This window comes from Elgaria multicarinata, chromosome 22 (assembly GCF_023053635.1).
Source record: "Elgaria multicarinata webbii isolate HBS135686 ecotype San Diego chromosome 22, rElgMul1.1.pri, whole genome shotgun sequence".
Lineage (NCBI taxonomy): Eukaryota > Metazoa > Chordata > Lepidosauria > Squamata > Anguidae > Elgaria > Elgaria multicarinata.
The window spans coordinates 16066436-16080994 of record NC_086192.1 but is presented as its reverse complement, the minus strand read 5'-3'; the positions used below and the strand labels follow the sequence as shown (position 1 = coordinate 16080994).

Genomic DNA, 14559 nt, shown 5'->3' with positions numbered 1-14559 from the left:
TTCCCCCCCAATGTACGTGTTTGTGTATGCATTTCTCAACCAGAGAACCACATCGCAAAATTCGCAGAGGTGCAGAAACTTGCGTTGCGCTTTCCATATTGGTTCGTGACATGTGAATTCGGTTGGTTTATCCTAAAATGCAAGCCCAACCAATTCCTCCTACTTCCCTGCTTTGCACTACGAGATATACCTGTGGCGGGATGAAGCAGAAAAGCACACACAGGTATGTCAGCTCTCGGAGGGCGGAGGGTTTTTTGGGGGGAGGAGAATTTTGTCTGTTCAAAGCCAAAATCTAGAACATAGATAAGTTACTTGAATACATTCTTCACAGAAGGCGTCTGTGCGGTGTACTGGTGAAAGAGTTAGACTGAGAGCTTCACCCCACGTCCCTGCTTCCCTCGGATTATCCCCGTAGCGCTAAGCTTTCGCCGTTGTTGTTTTTACTACCGGGTGACAGAGATCCTTTGCATACCAGGAAGTGAGTTTAAGGGGGGAAATGTAAAAAATCATAAAAAATCAATGGATGACCCAAATTCGGTATGCTTAAAGCTCTCCTTAATATCTATTACTGTGCCAATTTTGGTGTCTTTATCTTTAAAGTTTACACAGATGTAAGCATTTCTTTTAAATCCTGCTCCTGCACCCCAGCGGCGGCTTGGAAGATATGCTCAAAAAGTAGGGGCTAAATACGGCGAATCTTTTGGCTTTATAAGCACAATTAAGGCAGGATGCCTGGGAGGGCTTCAGAATCGAAGCAGAATATAAGGTGGAAAACTTCTGAGTGCTTTGCATGCAATTCGCAGTGATTGCACAGTATAACGCTGGTGTGATGAAGCTCTGAGACCAGTGAGATCCAAGTTCAAATCCCTAGTCAGCCACTGGGTGGCCTTGGGTCAGTCACGAAATGTTAGCGTCACCCACCTCGCAGGGCTGTCGTCATGCAAGAGTGAAGGCGTGGGAGAAGGATTTTGTCCGCCACCCCAAGGCCCTTCCAAAAAAAGGCAGGATGAAAAGTGTGAGAAATTAATGAGGCGCCTTAGTATCAATTGAGCCATTATTCTGTTTTTCTGTTTCTGAGACCCACAGCGGAGGGGAGCAGCTTATGAAAATGACTTAACAGCTTAAGGGGAGCGTTGCCAAGTTCAAGCGACTTAAGAAAACACGCCAAGATCATAACCCTACGAGGAGGAACGGAACAAATACATACATACATACATATATATCAGGGGAAGACTTAGACTTTCATTTTCTCACATGCAAACCCCTAGACCCCGGCACTTTGGGGTGGGGAGGGGGAAAAAAAAAGGAATAAATCACTGCTGGAACCGTAATCTTATCTTGCAGGCCTCTTTTAACAAAAGAGGTCTCACAAGGACGCGGTTTTAAAAACACAACAACCCCCAAAGCAAAATGCACGATAAAGCGGAAAGTTAAACAACACTGCTAATTTGCCCTGGCTTATTTCTACCAGCCAGCTGCTCCGTTTCTGGACACCAAAGCCTTTGGACGAAGCGAAAGCGATTGCAACAGGGCAGGCAGGAATAGAGCTGCTCTTGCCAGGTTTATAAAATTAGGACAGGGTTGCAGACGGAGGGACGCTTTTCTTCCCCTTTGGAAGCTCACAAAACAACAGCCGTTCCACAGGAGTTGTGCCTGCGTTTGGTTCTCAGAGGTAGACCGCCGCTGCTCATGGAGGTTCTATTCTTTGCTATGTGGAGGATCCGACCTCCACGCGTTTGTCTAATGATCCATTTTTCAAGCCAACTGACGGTGCAATCCTATGCATGTTTAGACAGACAGAAGGCCTGGCAGGGCTTCTATCCGTCTGAGTGTGCATAGGATTGCACCTTGAGTCAGTGAAAGAGCCATAAAATACTGACGGGCTTTCGATGGTCTGCCCTGAAACAGCACATGCAGACAAGCTGGAGCGTGTTCAGAGGAGGGCAACCAGGATGATCAGGGGTCTGGAAACAAAGCCCTATGAGGAGAGACTGAAAGAACCGGGCATGTTTAGCCTGGAGAAGAGAAGATGGAGGGGGAGACATGAGAGCACTCTTCAAATACTTAAAAGGTTGTCACACAGAGGAGGGCCAGGATCTCTTCTCGATCCTCCCAGCGTGCAGGACACGGAATAACGGGCTCAAGTTACAGGAAGCCAGATTCCAGCTGGACATCAGGAAAAACGTCCTGACTGTTAGAGCAGTATGAGAATGGAACCAGTGACCTAGGGAGGTGACGGGCTCTCCCACACTGGAGGCCTTCAAGAGGCAGCTGGACAACACTCTGTCAGGGATGCTTTAAGGTGCATTCCTGCATTGAGCAGGGGGTTGGACTCGATGGCCTTGTAGGCCCCTTCCAACTCTGCGATTCTGTGATTCTATAACTGGGTGGTACGTACACAGTCCTGGTGCTTTCAAGACAAGAAGAAACATGTTTCTCTCTGTGGCTGCCGCTCATAACGGGAAAAATGTGCTTTAGCTTCCACAAGGGTAGCCACCTTTTCTAGACTAAGGCAGTAACCCTTTACACACATACCTGGGAGTGAGCAGCACTGAACCCAGTGACTCACATCCGAGTAGACATGCATAGGGTTACACTGTGCAACTCTCCTCTAAGAACACTAATTTCATCTTTCTCCCTGCCCCCTCTTTCTGAACCTCTCCCTGTTCTCCAATGGGCTGATGTCAATTAGGGAGTTGTCTATATGTGGGGGGAACCTCATAGGGCCTGCGGATCTGTGCTGCGCCGGTTATATGACGGAGCCACAGATTCGCAGCTACTGCGGGGCTTTACCACGAAGCTGCACTTTGAAAAAGTCGGGGACTTATCCCAACTTTTTTGGTGGGAGGGAAATCAGTATGGCTCTTCTGCCATCTGACCTCTCTCCAGGGGGCGGTCCTGGTGGACGGCAACTGGTGATTGGTTGCTGAAAACCAGGAAGAGGGTGTGGGGGGAGCTCTGCTACCCAGATGACCACTGGAAACCCCGCGCTCCCTCCTTGGTGTCGGGTAATCCAGGTAAGTAAAACCACGGGGTTTGGGGGGAAGGCAGCTCCAACTCGGTCCCAGGGAAATGGGAGAAATTCACAAAGGATTCAAATGTGTTTGGATCTTTATGGATCAGTTTCTATGAAAGTGGAACGCCTTTCTCAGAGTTGCGTGGATTTGGCAAACTTGCAAACTATGGTGTGTTTTTTTACTTTGGGGGTTTGCGCAAATCTGCAGCTGCCCAAAAGTGCATTTGTGCAGAACTGCAACGAAATTCTCATATGTCCCTAAAAAAAATCTGATTCCGCCAAAGAGCGGACAATGGAATGAAAGACAGCTGATGACCTGGGAAACTGAGGCGGAATGGATTAAACAAAATCCGTATAGACTTATTATTATTATTATTATTATTATTATTATTATTATTATTATTAATATTTGCATTTCTATACCGCCCAATAGCCGAAGCTCCCTGGGCAGTTCACAGAAACTAAAACCATTCAAAGTATAAAACAAACACTATCAAAACGTGATATAAAATACACATTAAAAACTGACTAAAAACATACCATACATGATTAAAACATCTATTTAAATAGAAACTTTGTACAGGAGCCTTCCCCAATCTGGTGCCCTCCAGATGTGTTGGACTGCAATTCCCATCACTCTCCCATCAAAGTCAGCAAAACTACTGATTGCCATGAAGGCTTACAGTGCTTCTAGGTTCAAACCCTTTCCCAGGAATGCCTGCCCTTGATTTTAGAATCGCGCCCCGGGTTTGGGGAGTGATGGACAGCCCCCTGGCAAGAAAACACTTTGGTTTTGAACCTAAGGCACCTGGCTTGTGTTTACATTCGGCAACTCCATTTTGAGCCATCCCATGGAAACTGGTGGGCTTTCAAAGTCGCGCAAAGATGGCGGCGAACTCCAAGGCGCAATTGACTCCACGGTGCTTCCGCGTTGGCTGGCATGCTTCCTTTAGGAATGCTGCTGCCTCCGTCCCTGTGGATTTGGCCACTGCAGGCTGTATTCCTGACTCCTCCCCCCACATTCCCCGGCCCTTGGGTAGATCCCAATTTCTTTAGGCGGAAAAATGCCACATATTCTCATGGGAGTTGCAGTGTTGCAAGACACACTTTGCTCTTGGACATCTAATGTTTTGTTGAAGGAGTTTCTCCTCCTCTCCCTCTATTTGTTTTTCTTCTTCTTCTTAAATGGAGCTTTCTTAAAATTGGCACCCCCGGGAGCTTTCCTCCCAATGCAAATAGCAGGCCTGATTCGGATCAGGACCACAGGGTTTAAATAATGACGGAAGGAAGACAATCATCTCCCGTGTGTTTTCTTTTAAAAATCAGATTCAAAATTCACCACTCTATAGCAACCCCTCCCAGATGTCTGGGACTAAAGAACCCACCATCCTGAGGCTGATGAGAGTTGTAGTCCCAGAGAGCACCAGGTCAGGGGGCTTCATTTGCTCTCCTTTTAGGGATGTCGCTACCTTTATTCTGTACCCTCAAGTTGCGTTGGCTTCGTCGCCGACGGGCACGTGAATATTTGCCACCCGGCCAAATGTTCAAAATTCAGACCTCAAATGTCAGGTGTCAACATTTTTCAAATGGGCTTTAATGCTTTACACGAAGGTGAAACGAGATGTGCGGTGGCAGAAAACGTGTTCTAAGCAGCTTGGGCCGGTCGCAGTTTGAAACGGGTGAAACGGGAGCGAAGCGGAGCGGAGCGAAGCGGAGCGCTTGACCCTTCCCCTCCCCCCCTTTTCTCCTGCCACTTCTCCCCTCCACCCACTTCTCGATACAACCAGGCCCACACTTTTCTGGTGAGAGGAAACACAGTCGGGGTGAGTCAGTTTGGCTCTGGGGGGGTGGGGGTAGAAGGAGGGTCAAGCCCTCTCCCCATTGCATACTCCTTCCTAGAACTTTGCAGCAGCCTGTTCCATTGCAAGCCGGGCCGGTCGCAGTTGTCATATTTGTACGGATACGGCATTCCAGATGCCTTAAGAACAATATCCAGCGGACTCCCAAGTTCCCAGACTCAGATTCCCGCTGAACGTCTAGCTCGTCTCCAAGGATCACTTTGGGAAAGAAGCAAAAACCTGAGAATGATTGAGCAACTTAAAGTTACTGAAGTGCTGCCAAAATGCAACTATACATCCTGTTTTTCTAAAGCCGTTTTCTGCAACCCTCTGCATGCTTACTTGGGAGTAAGTCCAATTAAACCAAGTGGGAGCTACTTCCAAGTAAACATGCTGGAGCTTGGCTTGTAGAGGGGGGGGGCGCTCCCCTCGGGACCTTTTGAGTACGCGCACCTGCAGCCACGGCACACCCACTACCCAATTGGAGCATTTTCCAAGGCACCCTGTTCTCCCCCCCCCTTTAATGCATGCCAGCAGAGGCCCCAATCCAGGCCTGATCGCTGCTACTCACTTTGGAACGCAGTAAGTGCGTGTGTATGTAGGGGGAAATGTACTTCAAGACTCTTAGCATGTAAAAAAATGTGCAAGCGGTTCCCCTGGCTTTCTGGGAGTGGGCTGGCTTCGTCAGTGTGTGTGTGTGTGTGTGTGTGTGTGTGTGTGTGTGAATTCAATTCCCCCTTCACCACACACTGCAGCCTGGCGTAGTGCAGCCTGGGGAAAGAAACAGTTGTATAAACCAGACTTCTCCTCAAGAAGGTGATGCTAGTTTGCACATTTCTTTTATAAGAATAAGAATAAGAATAAAAAAATACTGGTCCATTTTATTCGTTGCCAAAGAATCGAGGCAAAAGAGGCAAGCCCTGCAAGGCAAAAGAGGCAAGCGTATTTACACGTTCTGGTCTCCTGCAGGCGATTTTGACTAACTGCAGGCGAATAGGCAAACGGCTGTTTACAAGCCTGCTGCCCTTTGCTGCGGCTTCTTCCGTCCGGGAACTTAAAAGGAAATGTTACGGTTTCCATCTTGTCCCTCATACTTTCGGGTCATCTTTTCTATGCTGAGTTCTTTTTATAGAGTGGAACGGCACGTACACCATTGCGTGTGTGTGTGTGAGCATGCGTCTGTGGGGGCCATTCCAAACCTGGGCAAACTTGGCAGAGAAGTGGGGGGGGGGGCACTGCGGATTTCAAAGACTCCCCACCCAACAATAAATGTTACGCATAGAGCCACGTTTGGCTGCAAAACGGGTAGTGGCAAAGACCCACGAGGGGCACTCAGTGGTTGTGCTCCAGGCAGAGCAAAAGATTTGGGGTTCTTACTGCTCCATGTTTTTCAACCCTGCGCATGCTTACTTGGGAGTAAGCTCAAGTGACGTGGCCTTGCATGCCCTAAACGCAAAGCTGTTGAACGTGCAACGATTTGTACAGTGTGCCCAGTGCAGTCCAATGTGATCTGGAAGGACACACACACACACACCCCAGAAGGAACAGGACACACACAAGAGAGGTAGAAGAGACGCACCCGCCACGCCTAGGCTGCAGTGGAGAAATTATGCCACAAAAGCGAGATGATGAAGTAAAATCAACGGGACACACGTTCAAGGGGGCCTACGTCACCTACGACTGGGGTCGGACTTTCCAACGTAAGGAGATGCATCGAAGCACAGAGCCTGAAATTATTAGGGTCACAAACCCTTGGGTGTTTAAATGGAACCTCCATTGCCAGTGGAAGTCTTTCTCTGAACACCGGATGCCAGAAACAAATCTCTGGATCAATTCAGCAGAGTTCTCTTTACATTTTTAAGGGAATGAGACATGACCCTCACAAGGCCAAGTTAAGAACAATCAATGCAGGGCCCACCATGGCAGCAAGACGGCTGCACCCCCAGCTCCCCTTGCAAGAGCGCAAAGGATGCGCAGCTCGGCAGCGCAACGTCCCAAGAGCTTGGCAGGCGCGCCTCTCAAAGCGAGCCGTGCAAGCAGGCAAGACGCTTCGGGCCGGCCGGCAGCCCCCTCCTCTGCCTCCCACCATCAGCTGTGCTGCTGAGGCAGCGTCTTCAGGCCGCTCGAGTGAGAGAGCCAAGCTGTATGTTCCTCCCTACCGATAAAGTCTTCAGGCTCACTTGACCCAAAGCTGGGCCATTATTTTCCTTTCACAAATCTATGATTCCTCTGAGCTTGATCAAGACCTACCCAGCAAACCTTCTCAAGAAGATTTATTTATTTTATAGGAATCCTCATGACAAATCAACCAACCGTCTGTCTGAAGTGAGGACAAGGTCCTGAAATTCCAGAGGAATCCGAGGAGTGCAGGGTGCAAATAAGATCTCTCAGGGGGTGGGTGGGTCCCCAAAACAGAAAAACCACCGGTTTTTCTTCATCAACGTCTCCAGCTGTGTCCTAAACCCAGGGAGAACATTTGCTCCAAGAGCACACCTAAGTCGCAAGCAGACGCATGACGTTCAACGGGACCATGCCATTTCCCCAAAGAAAGGGGAAAGCATGGAAATTGTGCGGACCCCTTCAGACAAATGTACCCCAGGGGAGGCGAGATCTAGCCATCCCAACCCATTTCTCCTGCCTGTTCACCATGTCAGATCCAGTGTGACGAGGTGGCCACCGCCCCGCCCTCAAATTGGCCAAAGTTTCAGTGGTGACCCACACAGAACAGGGACCGATTCGGGTTGCTGCACGTCTTAAGACAGATGCATACAACTTGTGCCGCCATTCCTCACACGGAAGCCCTCGGGCATGGAAGTCCTGCACCGGAATTGCAGGTGCACATTGGCCGGCTCTGCTGGCCTGAGGCACTCTGCAAAGGTTCAGAGGGCGTTCTGCTTTCTTAAGCCATCTCTCGCGATTCGGGGTCAGGCTTGGCATTTGGGATTCGGGGCAGTTGGGATTCAGAGCCAAGCTTCCAGGGATTCCGGCAAGTGTCACTTGCTCTCCCCCCGCAGACCCCTGGTGGGTTTGCATACGGACCCCCCAACCCCACCTCTGCCTCGCAAACTATCCTGAACCAGTTGACAGATGGTATTTTAATTTTATTGTTGCAAATGTCATATGAGCAGCGCCCCGTGGGCAGGCAGCAGCCCAGCCACGTCCAGCCACAGCCCCCAGTGACGGACGGAGTTGGGATGTCAAACTGTGGGCTCCCTGACCCCTGCTGTCACAGGCCATGCGAGGCGAGGGGCCCCCTCTTGCCCACCTCTAAGGAAAGGAGCCATGGGGCTTCTTTGCTCAGTGCGGGTGGCAGAGGCAAGGGAAGAGCAGGAGCTAGAGAGGTCCATTGAGCAGGAGACGCAGCAGAGAGGAGAAGGCTCAGCGATCACTTCCAGCACTCGCTCTCTTTTCGGGGGGGACGTATCCCAGTGGTTGAGGCCGGCCGGAGCCTTCCGCCGGAGCAGCCTGCCTGAGTTCCTTCTCTTACCTCCTTGCCACGAAGCCGGGAGGCTGCAGAGCAGGAGCACGGCGACTCCGGGAAGGAGGAGAGACGTCCACAGCTTGGCCATCTCGCGACGGAATGCCCCAGTCCGCTGGCAGCCCGAGCGTTTTATCCCAGCGGTCCTGCTTAATTGTGGCTTCCAAGGATATAAGGGGAAAGAGGGGGGGGGTGCTGGAGGGAGGGAGGGGAACGGCTCAGGACACTACGTCATCGGGAAAGGGCAAACACACGAATCGCTCCAAGAGCCTGTGCTGGCTTCCCTTTTTAATTTTTCTCTCCCTCGCTCGCTCCAGTTCGGGCGCTTCTCTTGCCAAAAGCGAGCATGGCTGCCAAGACAGGCTACAGAAAAGTTGCTGGGGGGTGGGGTGGGGTGGAGCTGGACTGAGCTCCCTCCAGCTTGGTACGGCCATGTGCCCCCTCTTTCCAAAAAGCTCTGGCCATGTCGGATGCTGCATGCCGAGGTCGGGCACCCGGGCCCAGGGCCCAGAAAGAGGGTCGCCAACCAGCAGTCTGGTTGTGTGGATTGTCTAAGAGGGATGACGGTCTCCCATGTCGGAATGGCAGAGCTTGGGAAAGGGGTCAGCTCTGTCTGGGAATGGAGTGCGGGGACCCCTGGGGAGGCAAACTGTGCTGGTGGATCCCCACCGAGCAGACATGTGGGTGAGGGGACGGGGGGGGGATGGAGGGAGGGAGGGAGAAAGTGGAGGAACTGAAGCTCAGAAGTCTGGAGATACGTTATCTCCAAAGGGTTGTGGTCCAAGCAGCTGAGACAGGGAACGAAAGCCAACCGGCCCCTGCCAGTGATTACTAAAACCGTTTGTGCACAGACATCCCACACCTGGACCAGCACTCAGCACCCACCAGGAGCGTGGCCTGGAAACGGCACAGAGCCAAGAGGGGACAGAGACGAACCCTTGGCCTGGACGTCGCGTCGGATCCCCTGGAATGTTGGCCTGGATGGAGACAGCGATTTGCAAGAGAGCAAAGGGACCCCAACCCTCTTGGGCCCTCGGGGGGTGGGACGGTTGGGTTTTCAGATCTCTGCTGCCCCCACCCACCCCCTGGGCGACTTCCTCCCTTGCTCATTCAGCCTCAGCCACCCATAAGTAAAACGGGGGCCGCTGCAAAGCTGCTGAGACATAGCAACGTGTCAGTTTTTCACAGTAAGAGATGTTTGAGGTGGCAACCCGGGGGCTAAATAAAGTTCCCTGCCCCAAGGAGGCTACAATCTAGAGTTAGACAAGGGGAATCAGAGGCATAACAGATATGCTTACATGGGCCTGGAAATGAGTATGGAGGGGGTGAAGCCAAAGTCTTCACAGGAAAGATTCTGTGATGACAGCACTCTTCAAATACCTAAAAGGTTGTCACACAGAGGAGGGCCAGGATCTCTTCTCGATCCTCCCAGAGTGCAGGACACGGAATAAGGGGCTCAAGTGACAGGAAGCCAGATTCCGGCTGGACATCAGGAAAAACTTCCTGACTGTGAGAGTAGTACGACAATGGAACCAGTGACCCAGGGAGGTTGTGGGCTCTCCCACACTCAAGGCCTTCAAGAGGCAGCTGGACAACCATCTGTCAGGGATGCTTTAGGGTGGATTCCTGCATTGAGCAGGGGGCTGGACTCAATGGCCTTAGAGGTCTCTTCCAACTCTGCTATTTTACGATTCTATGATTCTAATGAAATACAAAGGACAGTCTAAAAAACAATTCAACGATTAACCGGCAACAGCAGCGTTGAAAAGCGCAGAGGAAGGCTGTTGGGAGCTGTCACGAGGTCTCCAATGAGATGGCCCGGACTGGGAAGAACTTTGCGAATAACACCCCCTCTTTTCTTTGGGGCCTGAAACACACTTTACACATGCTCAGAGGAACAGACCCTAGATGAAGAGTTTCTCCCCAAGCTTAGTGGCTGTTACAGAACGGGTCGTGTTGTGCTACGTCAACGGAAGAGTTGTTTGCACATGCTCAGGGGAACTGAGATGCTCTCTCGGGGTGGGTTTTCTGCTGAGGAAAACTAGAGGAGATGCCACCACTGACGGAGCCCTGTTCCTTGCCACACACCCCACCTTGGTTTGGAAAGTGGCGGCCACTAAGCCAGGGCCGTACCACCTGGCGAGTCAGCTCTTGGGAAGAGAGCCAGTAGCAAAAAGAAAAGCAACAGAGTCTGGCCCGGCGGGCGGAGGGTTCATCGCACTTGAGGGTTTTGGAAGCCTCTCCTTCCAACAAAGCGCATGCCTCTCCCTACCACCAAGGAGGCCCATATTTTCCTGCCTCGGAGGCCAGAAATTGGTGCCTTTTTCGGTACTCCAAGCCAATTTACCAGCCAGACAGCGTCCTTTTCCGTCTGTCAGCATTTGGCACGCTTCAACGAAGCTCTTTGATCGGATCAAAAATGGTTCAATCCTCTGCTTTGAAACAAGAAAGGAGGTCTTTGATTCTTGGCCAAAGAAGGGCATTGGGCTGGATCCAGACTTAGTCATCCTTAGAGTAGACCTACTGACATCAATGAAAACTTTAGTCTCCTTGATTTCAATGGATCTGCTTTAAGGATGATGAGGACTGGACCCAAAACATTACTTCAGAGCCTTTTTCCCTAACCTGGTTCCAGATATGTAAGACTACAACTCCCAACATAGATGGACAGTGGATGCTGGGAGTTGTGGTTCAACGCCTGGAGGGCACCATGTTGGGGAAGGCTGGTTTAGAGCATGTTTCAAAGTCTAGAAAATGGGAAAACGCCACGTTTCTGGTTTAAAAAGGGAGACGCAAGTCTCCCGTGTCTGAAAAAAAGGTTCACAGGGTGAAAGAACAAGCTGGCATTAGAGGAGTCTACCTGTCGGGCCCATGCGTGAGTCACTGTTCTGGCATGGGTGTGAAACTGGCCTTGAGTCACACCACAGAAGGGGAAGTTGACAAGAACAGCAACCATTTCTTGCAAGAGGGAAAAAAGAGAGAAGAAACTTGGCCGCCGGTAGGGCTTGCTTGCGTGAGAAGCCAACTGGAATCATATTGTCCTGGAGCTCAGCGGCAGCGATGCAGACGTTAGAAGCCCTCCTCTGGAATCTGTGAGCACAAGAGGCACCCTCGGCTCCTAGCTTCGATAGCTTGAAAAGGGCATCGGATAGACTGGAGGAGGAGAAGTCCCAGCCACGGCTATCAGCCATGATGGAAAATAGAGCCTCCATGCTAAGATGCAGTCTACCCGTGATGAACAACTGCAGGGGGACGGCCTTGCTGGTGGCCTTCCTGAGGACATCTATTTTATTTATTTATTTATTTATTTATTTATTACATTTATTACATTTATGTACCGCCCCATAGCCGAAACTCTCTGGGCAGTTTACAAAAGTTTAAAATAGTGAACATTAAAAAGTATACAAAATTTAAAACCATCAAAACCATAAACAGCATAAAAACAACGGTAGCCATTTAAAAACAACAGTTCTGAGGTCTGTTAGAAAACAAACAAACTTCGCATATGTTGATAAACTGCCTGGGAGAAGGGTAAAGTCTTGACCTGGCGTCGAAAAGATGACAATGTTGGCGCCAGGCAAGCCTCATGGGGGAGATCATTCCAGAATTGGGGGGCCACCACTGAGAAGGCCCTCTCCCTTGTTGCCATCCTCCGAGCTTCCCTCGGAGAAGGCACTCGGAGGAGGACCTTAGATGTTGAGCGCAGTGTACGGGCAGGTTCATGTCGGGAGAGGCGTTCCATCAGGTATTGCGGTCCCAAGACCCATCTGGTTGGTTTACTATGGGACATTGAGTGCAGGACCCCTGCTCTGATCCGGTGGGCTCCCTTTGTCTCTCGGGCAACAGTTTCCTTAGAACAGGGGCTTTGAACCTCCTTCAGGTGGTTTCGAAGAAGCATTCAGTGCTGCATTCTGGAGCCAAAAGGAGCCAGGCCCCAAACGTCCCCATTACCAGCCTGTTCGAGCTTAAAATTCTTACTGCCTTTGGAGAGGCAGGCTGTCCTTTTCGAATGGGGGTGGGGGACGTGCCAGGAGAAAGGGGCGGGGCCAGGAGAAAGGGGCGGGGCCATATGGAGAATCTGTATGTCCATCTCAATAGGTGTCCGGTCCCTCCCACCCCTCACCGGTTACGGGGTGCCAACGCCGCTTCCTCCCAAATCCTGACACCAGTCCCAGGACCTTCCCTGTCCAGTTCCAATCTAGGAAATCCCAAGGCTTCTTCAGCGTACATCGCCCACCGCTTTCGCTGAGCCAATACCTGTCTGCTCAGCTCATCGTGAGTTTCCTGGCACGGCCAGCTCCTCATCGCCGCCAGGCACAATAAGCAATCTGTCTTGGCTAGGCCGAAAGGCAGTGACCCAGCGTCACTCCGTGAGCTTCAAGTGGGGACATAAACTTGGCTCTCCAAAATCGGAGTCCAACACTCTAACCACTACACCGCACTGCCTACAATTCAGATATGTGAGATGCTGTATGAGCACAGGGGTGTCATAATTGGAACTGTTGCCACCAGGGGTGTGTGGCGTGTGTGTGTGTGGCGTGTGTGTGTGTGGAATTTCATGTTGACGCAGAAAAAAACACGGATCCATATTGGACGGTTTGTCACTAAGGATGTGACTTTGCTGGGGAGGCCAGGGGCTTGGAAACCCAAATCCAGGAATCTGCAGAGTTCATTCCTCCCAAACCGGCATCATTCTGAAAAAATGCAACCAGCCTGTGCTTAAAGCCAGTATCTCCACTGTCAAAGAAAGCGCTCTCGGCTTTAGCCACTAGATGGAACTTGCTGCATTCTCACGCACGGAGGCTGGGTGCTGGGGAAGTCCCTCCCCACCGAGGCAATGCTGGATGTTTGGATCTCATTGGTAGGAAAGAGGAACCACCATGACCCCCCCCCCTTTAGCTCTTGCATGGCAAGCTTCCTTTTTTATTCTACATCGCCCCTCGCCAGAGTACAAACAGCCATTTCCACATCTGTGCATGGAGAGGAACTGATCACATGGGGACCCTCTCAACGTGCTAGTCAAACAATCCCCCGCTTTGAGAACTGCACGTGTGCAGAGAGACGACTCCTCTGGGCCAAGCGGTTCTTCTTTATGTACACAAAGTCCCAGGCCATATCTTTCTGAAAACAAGAATGGAGCAGGCTGAAGGAATATCAGGGCCCGCTCCAGTTTGACAGACCCTCCCACGAGATAACAGACGGAGCAGGGCCGTTCCACCAGCCTGGCTGAAAATCTTACTTTTTTTCCTTTTCCCTCCGCATCTCCCTTTCCTTGCATGTCATAACTTTTTAGATTGTAAACCTGCGGGCATGGACCGCCTTCTTTTACTGGTCGATTTCAAGGCCCCCTTTTCTTTTCAGCTGAGGAGTGGCATAAAAATACTATAAATAAAATACGCAAAGAAATAAGAGCGGAGTGCCTGCACCTGCGATTTTAGCTCAGAGGGTGCTTCCAAATGAAGCTTTGATGGTCCACTCATTCCTCCTCATTCCTGGGATCATAGAATCATAGAATAGAAGAGTTGGAAGGGGCTTAAAAGGCCATCGAGTCCAACCCCCTGCTCAATGCAGGAATCCACCCTAAAGCATCCTTGACAGATGGTTGTCCAGCTGCCTCTTGAACGTCTCTAGTGTGGGAGAGCCCACAACCTCTCTAGGTAACTGGTTCCATTGTCATACTGCTCTAACAGTCAGGACGTTTTTCCTGATGTCCAGCCGGAATCGGGCTTCCTTTAACTTGAGCCCGTTATTCCATGTCCTGCACTCTGGGAGGATCGAGAAGAGATCCCGGCCTTCCTCTGTGTGACAACCTTTTAAGTCTTTGAAGAGTGTTATCATGTCTCCCCTCCATCTTCTCTTCTCCAGGCTAAACAGGCCCAGTTCTTTCAGTCTCTCTTCATAGGGCTTTGTTTCCAGACCCCTGATCATCCTGGTTGCCCTCCTCTGAACACGCTCCAGCTTGTCTGCGTCCTTCTTGAATCATGGAGCCCAGAACTGGACGCAATACTCTAGATGAGGCCTAACCAGGGCCAAATAGAGAGGAACCAGGACCTCACGCAATTTGGAAACTATATTTCTATTAATGCAGCCCAAAATAGCATTTGCCTTTCTTGCAGCCTTATCGCACTGTTGGCTCCTATTCAGGGGTCCAGGCGGTGCCATCTTCGATTTGTAGCCTCACCTGCATTTTCCCGTCACCTTTTCATACAAGGGTAAAAGTCCATTAA

At 50.8% G+C, this 14559-nt stretch overlaps 1 protein-coding gene across 1 annotated transcript in view; it reads right to left on the bottom strand.

Annotated features, from left to right (window-relative positions):
• ELN (elastin) overlaps positions 1–8561 on the bottom strand; it is a 52514-nt gene extending 43953 nt beyond the window's left edge. The window contains exon 1 of the mRNA XM_063146737.1: positions 8342–8561. Coding sequence (XP_063002807.1) covers positions 8342–8423 — 82 coding nt within the window. The 5' untranslated portion in view covers positions 8424–8561. The remainder of the gene's footprint in view (positions 1–8341) is intronic.
• Positions 8562–14559: the final 5998 nt, after the last annotated feature.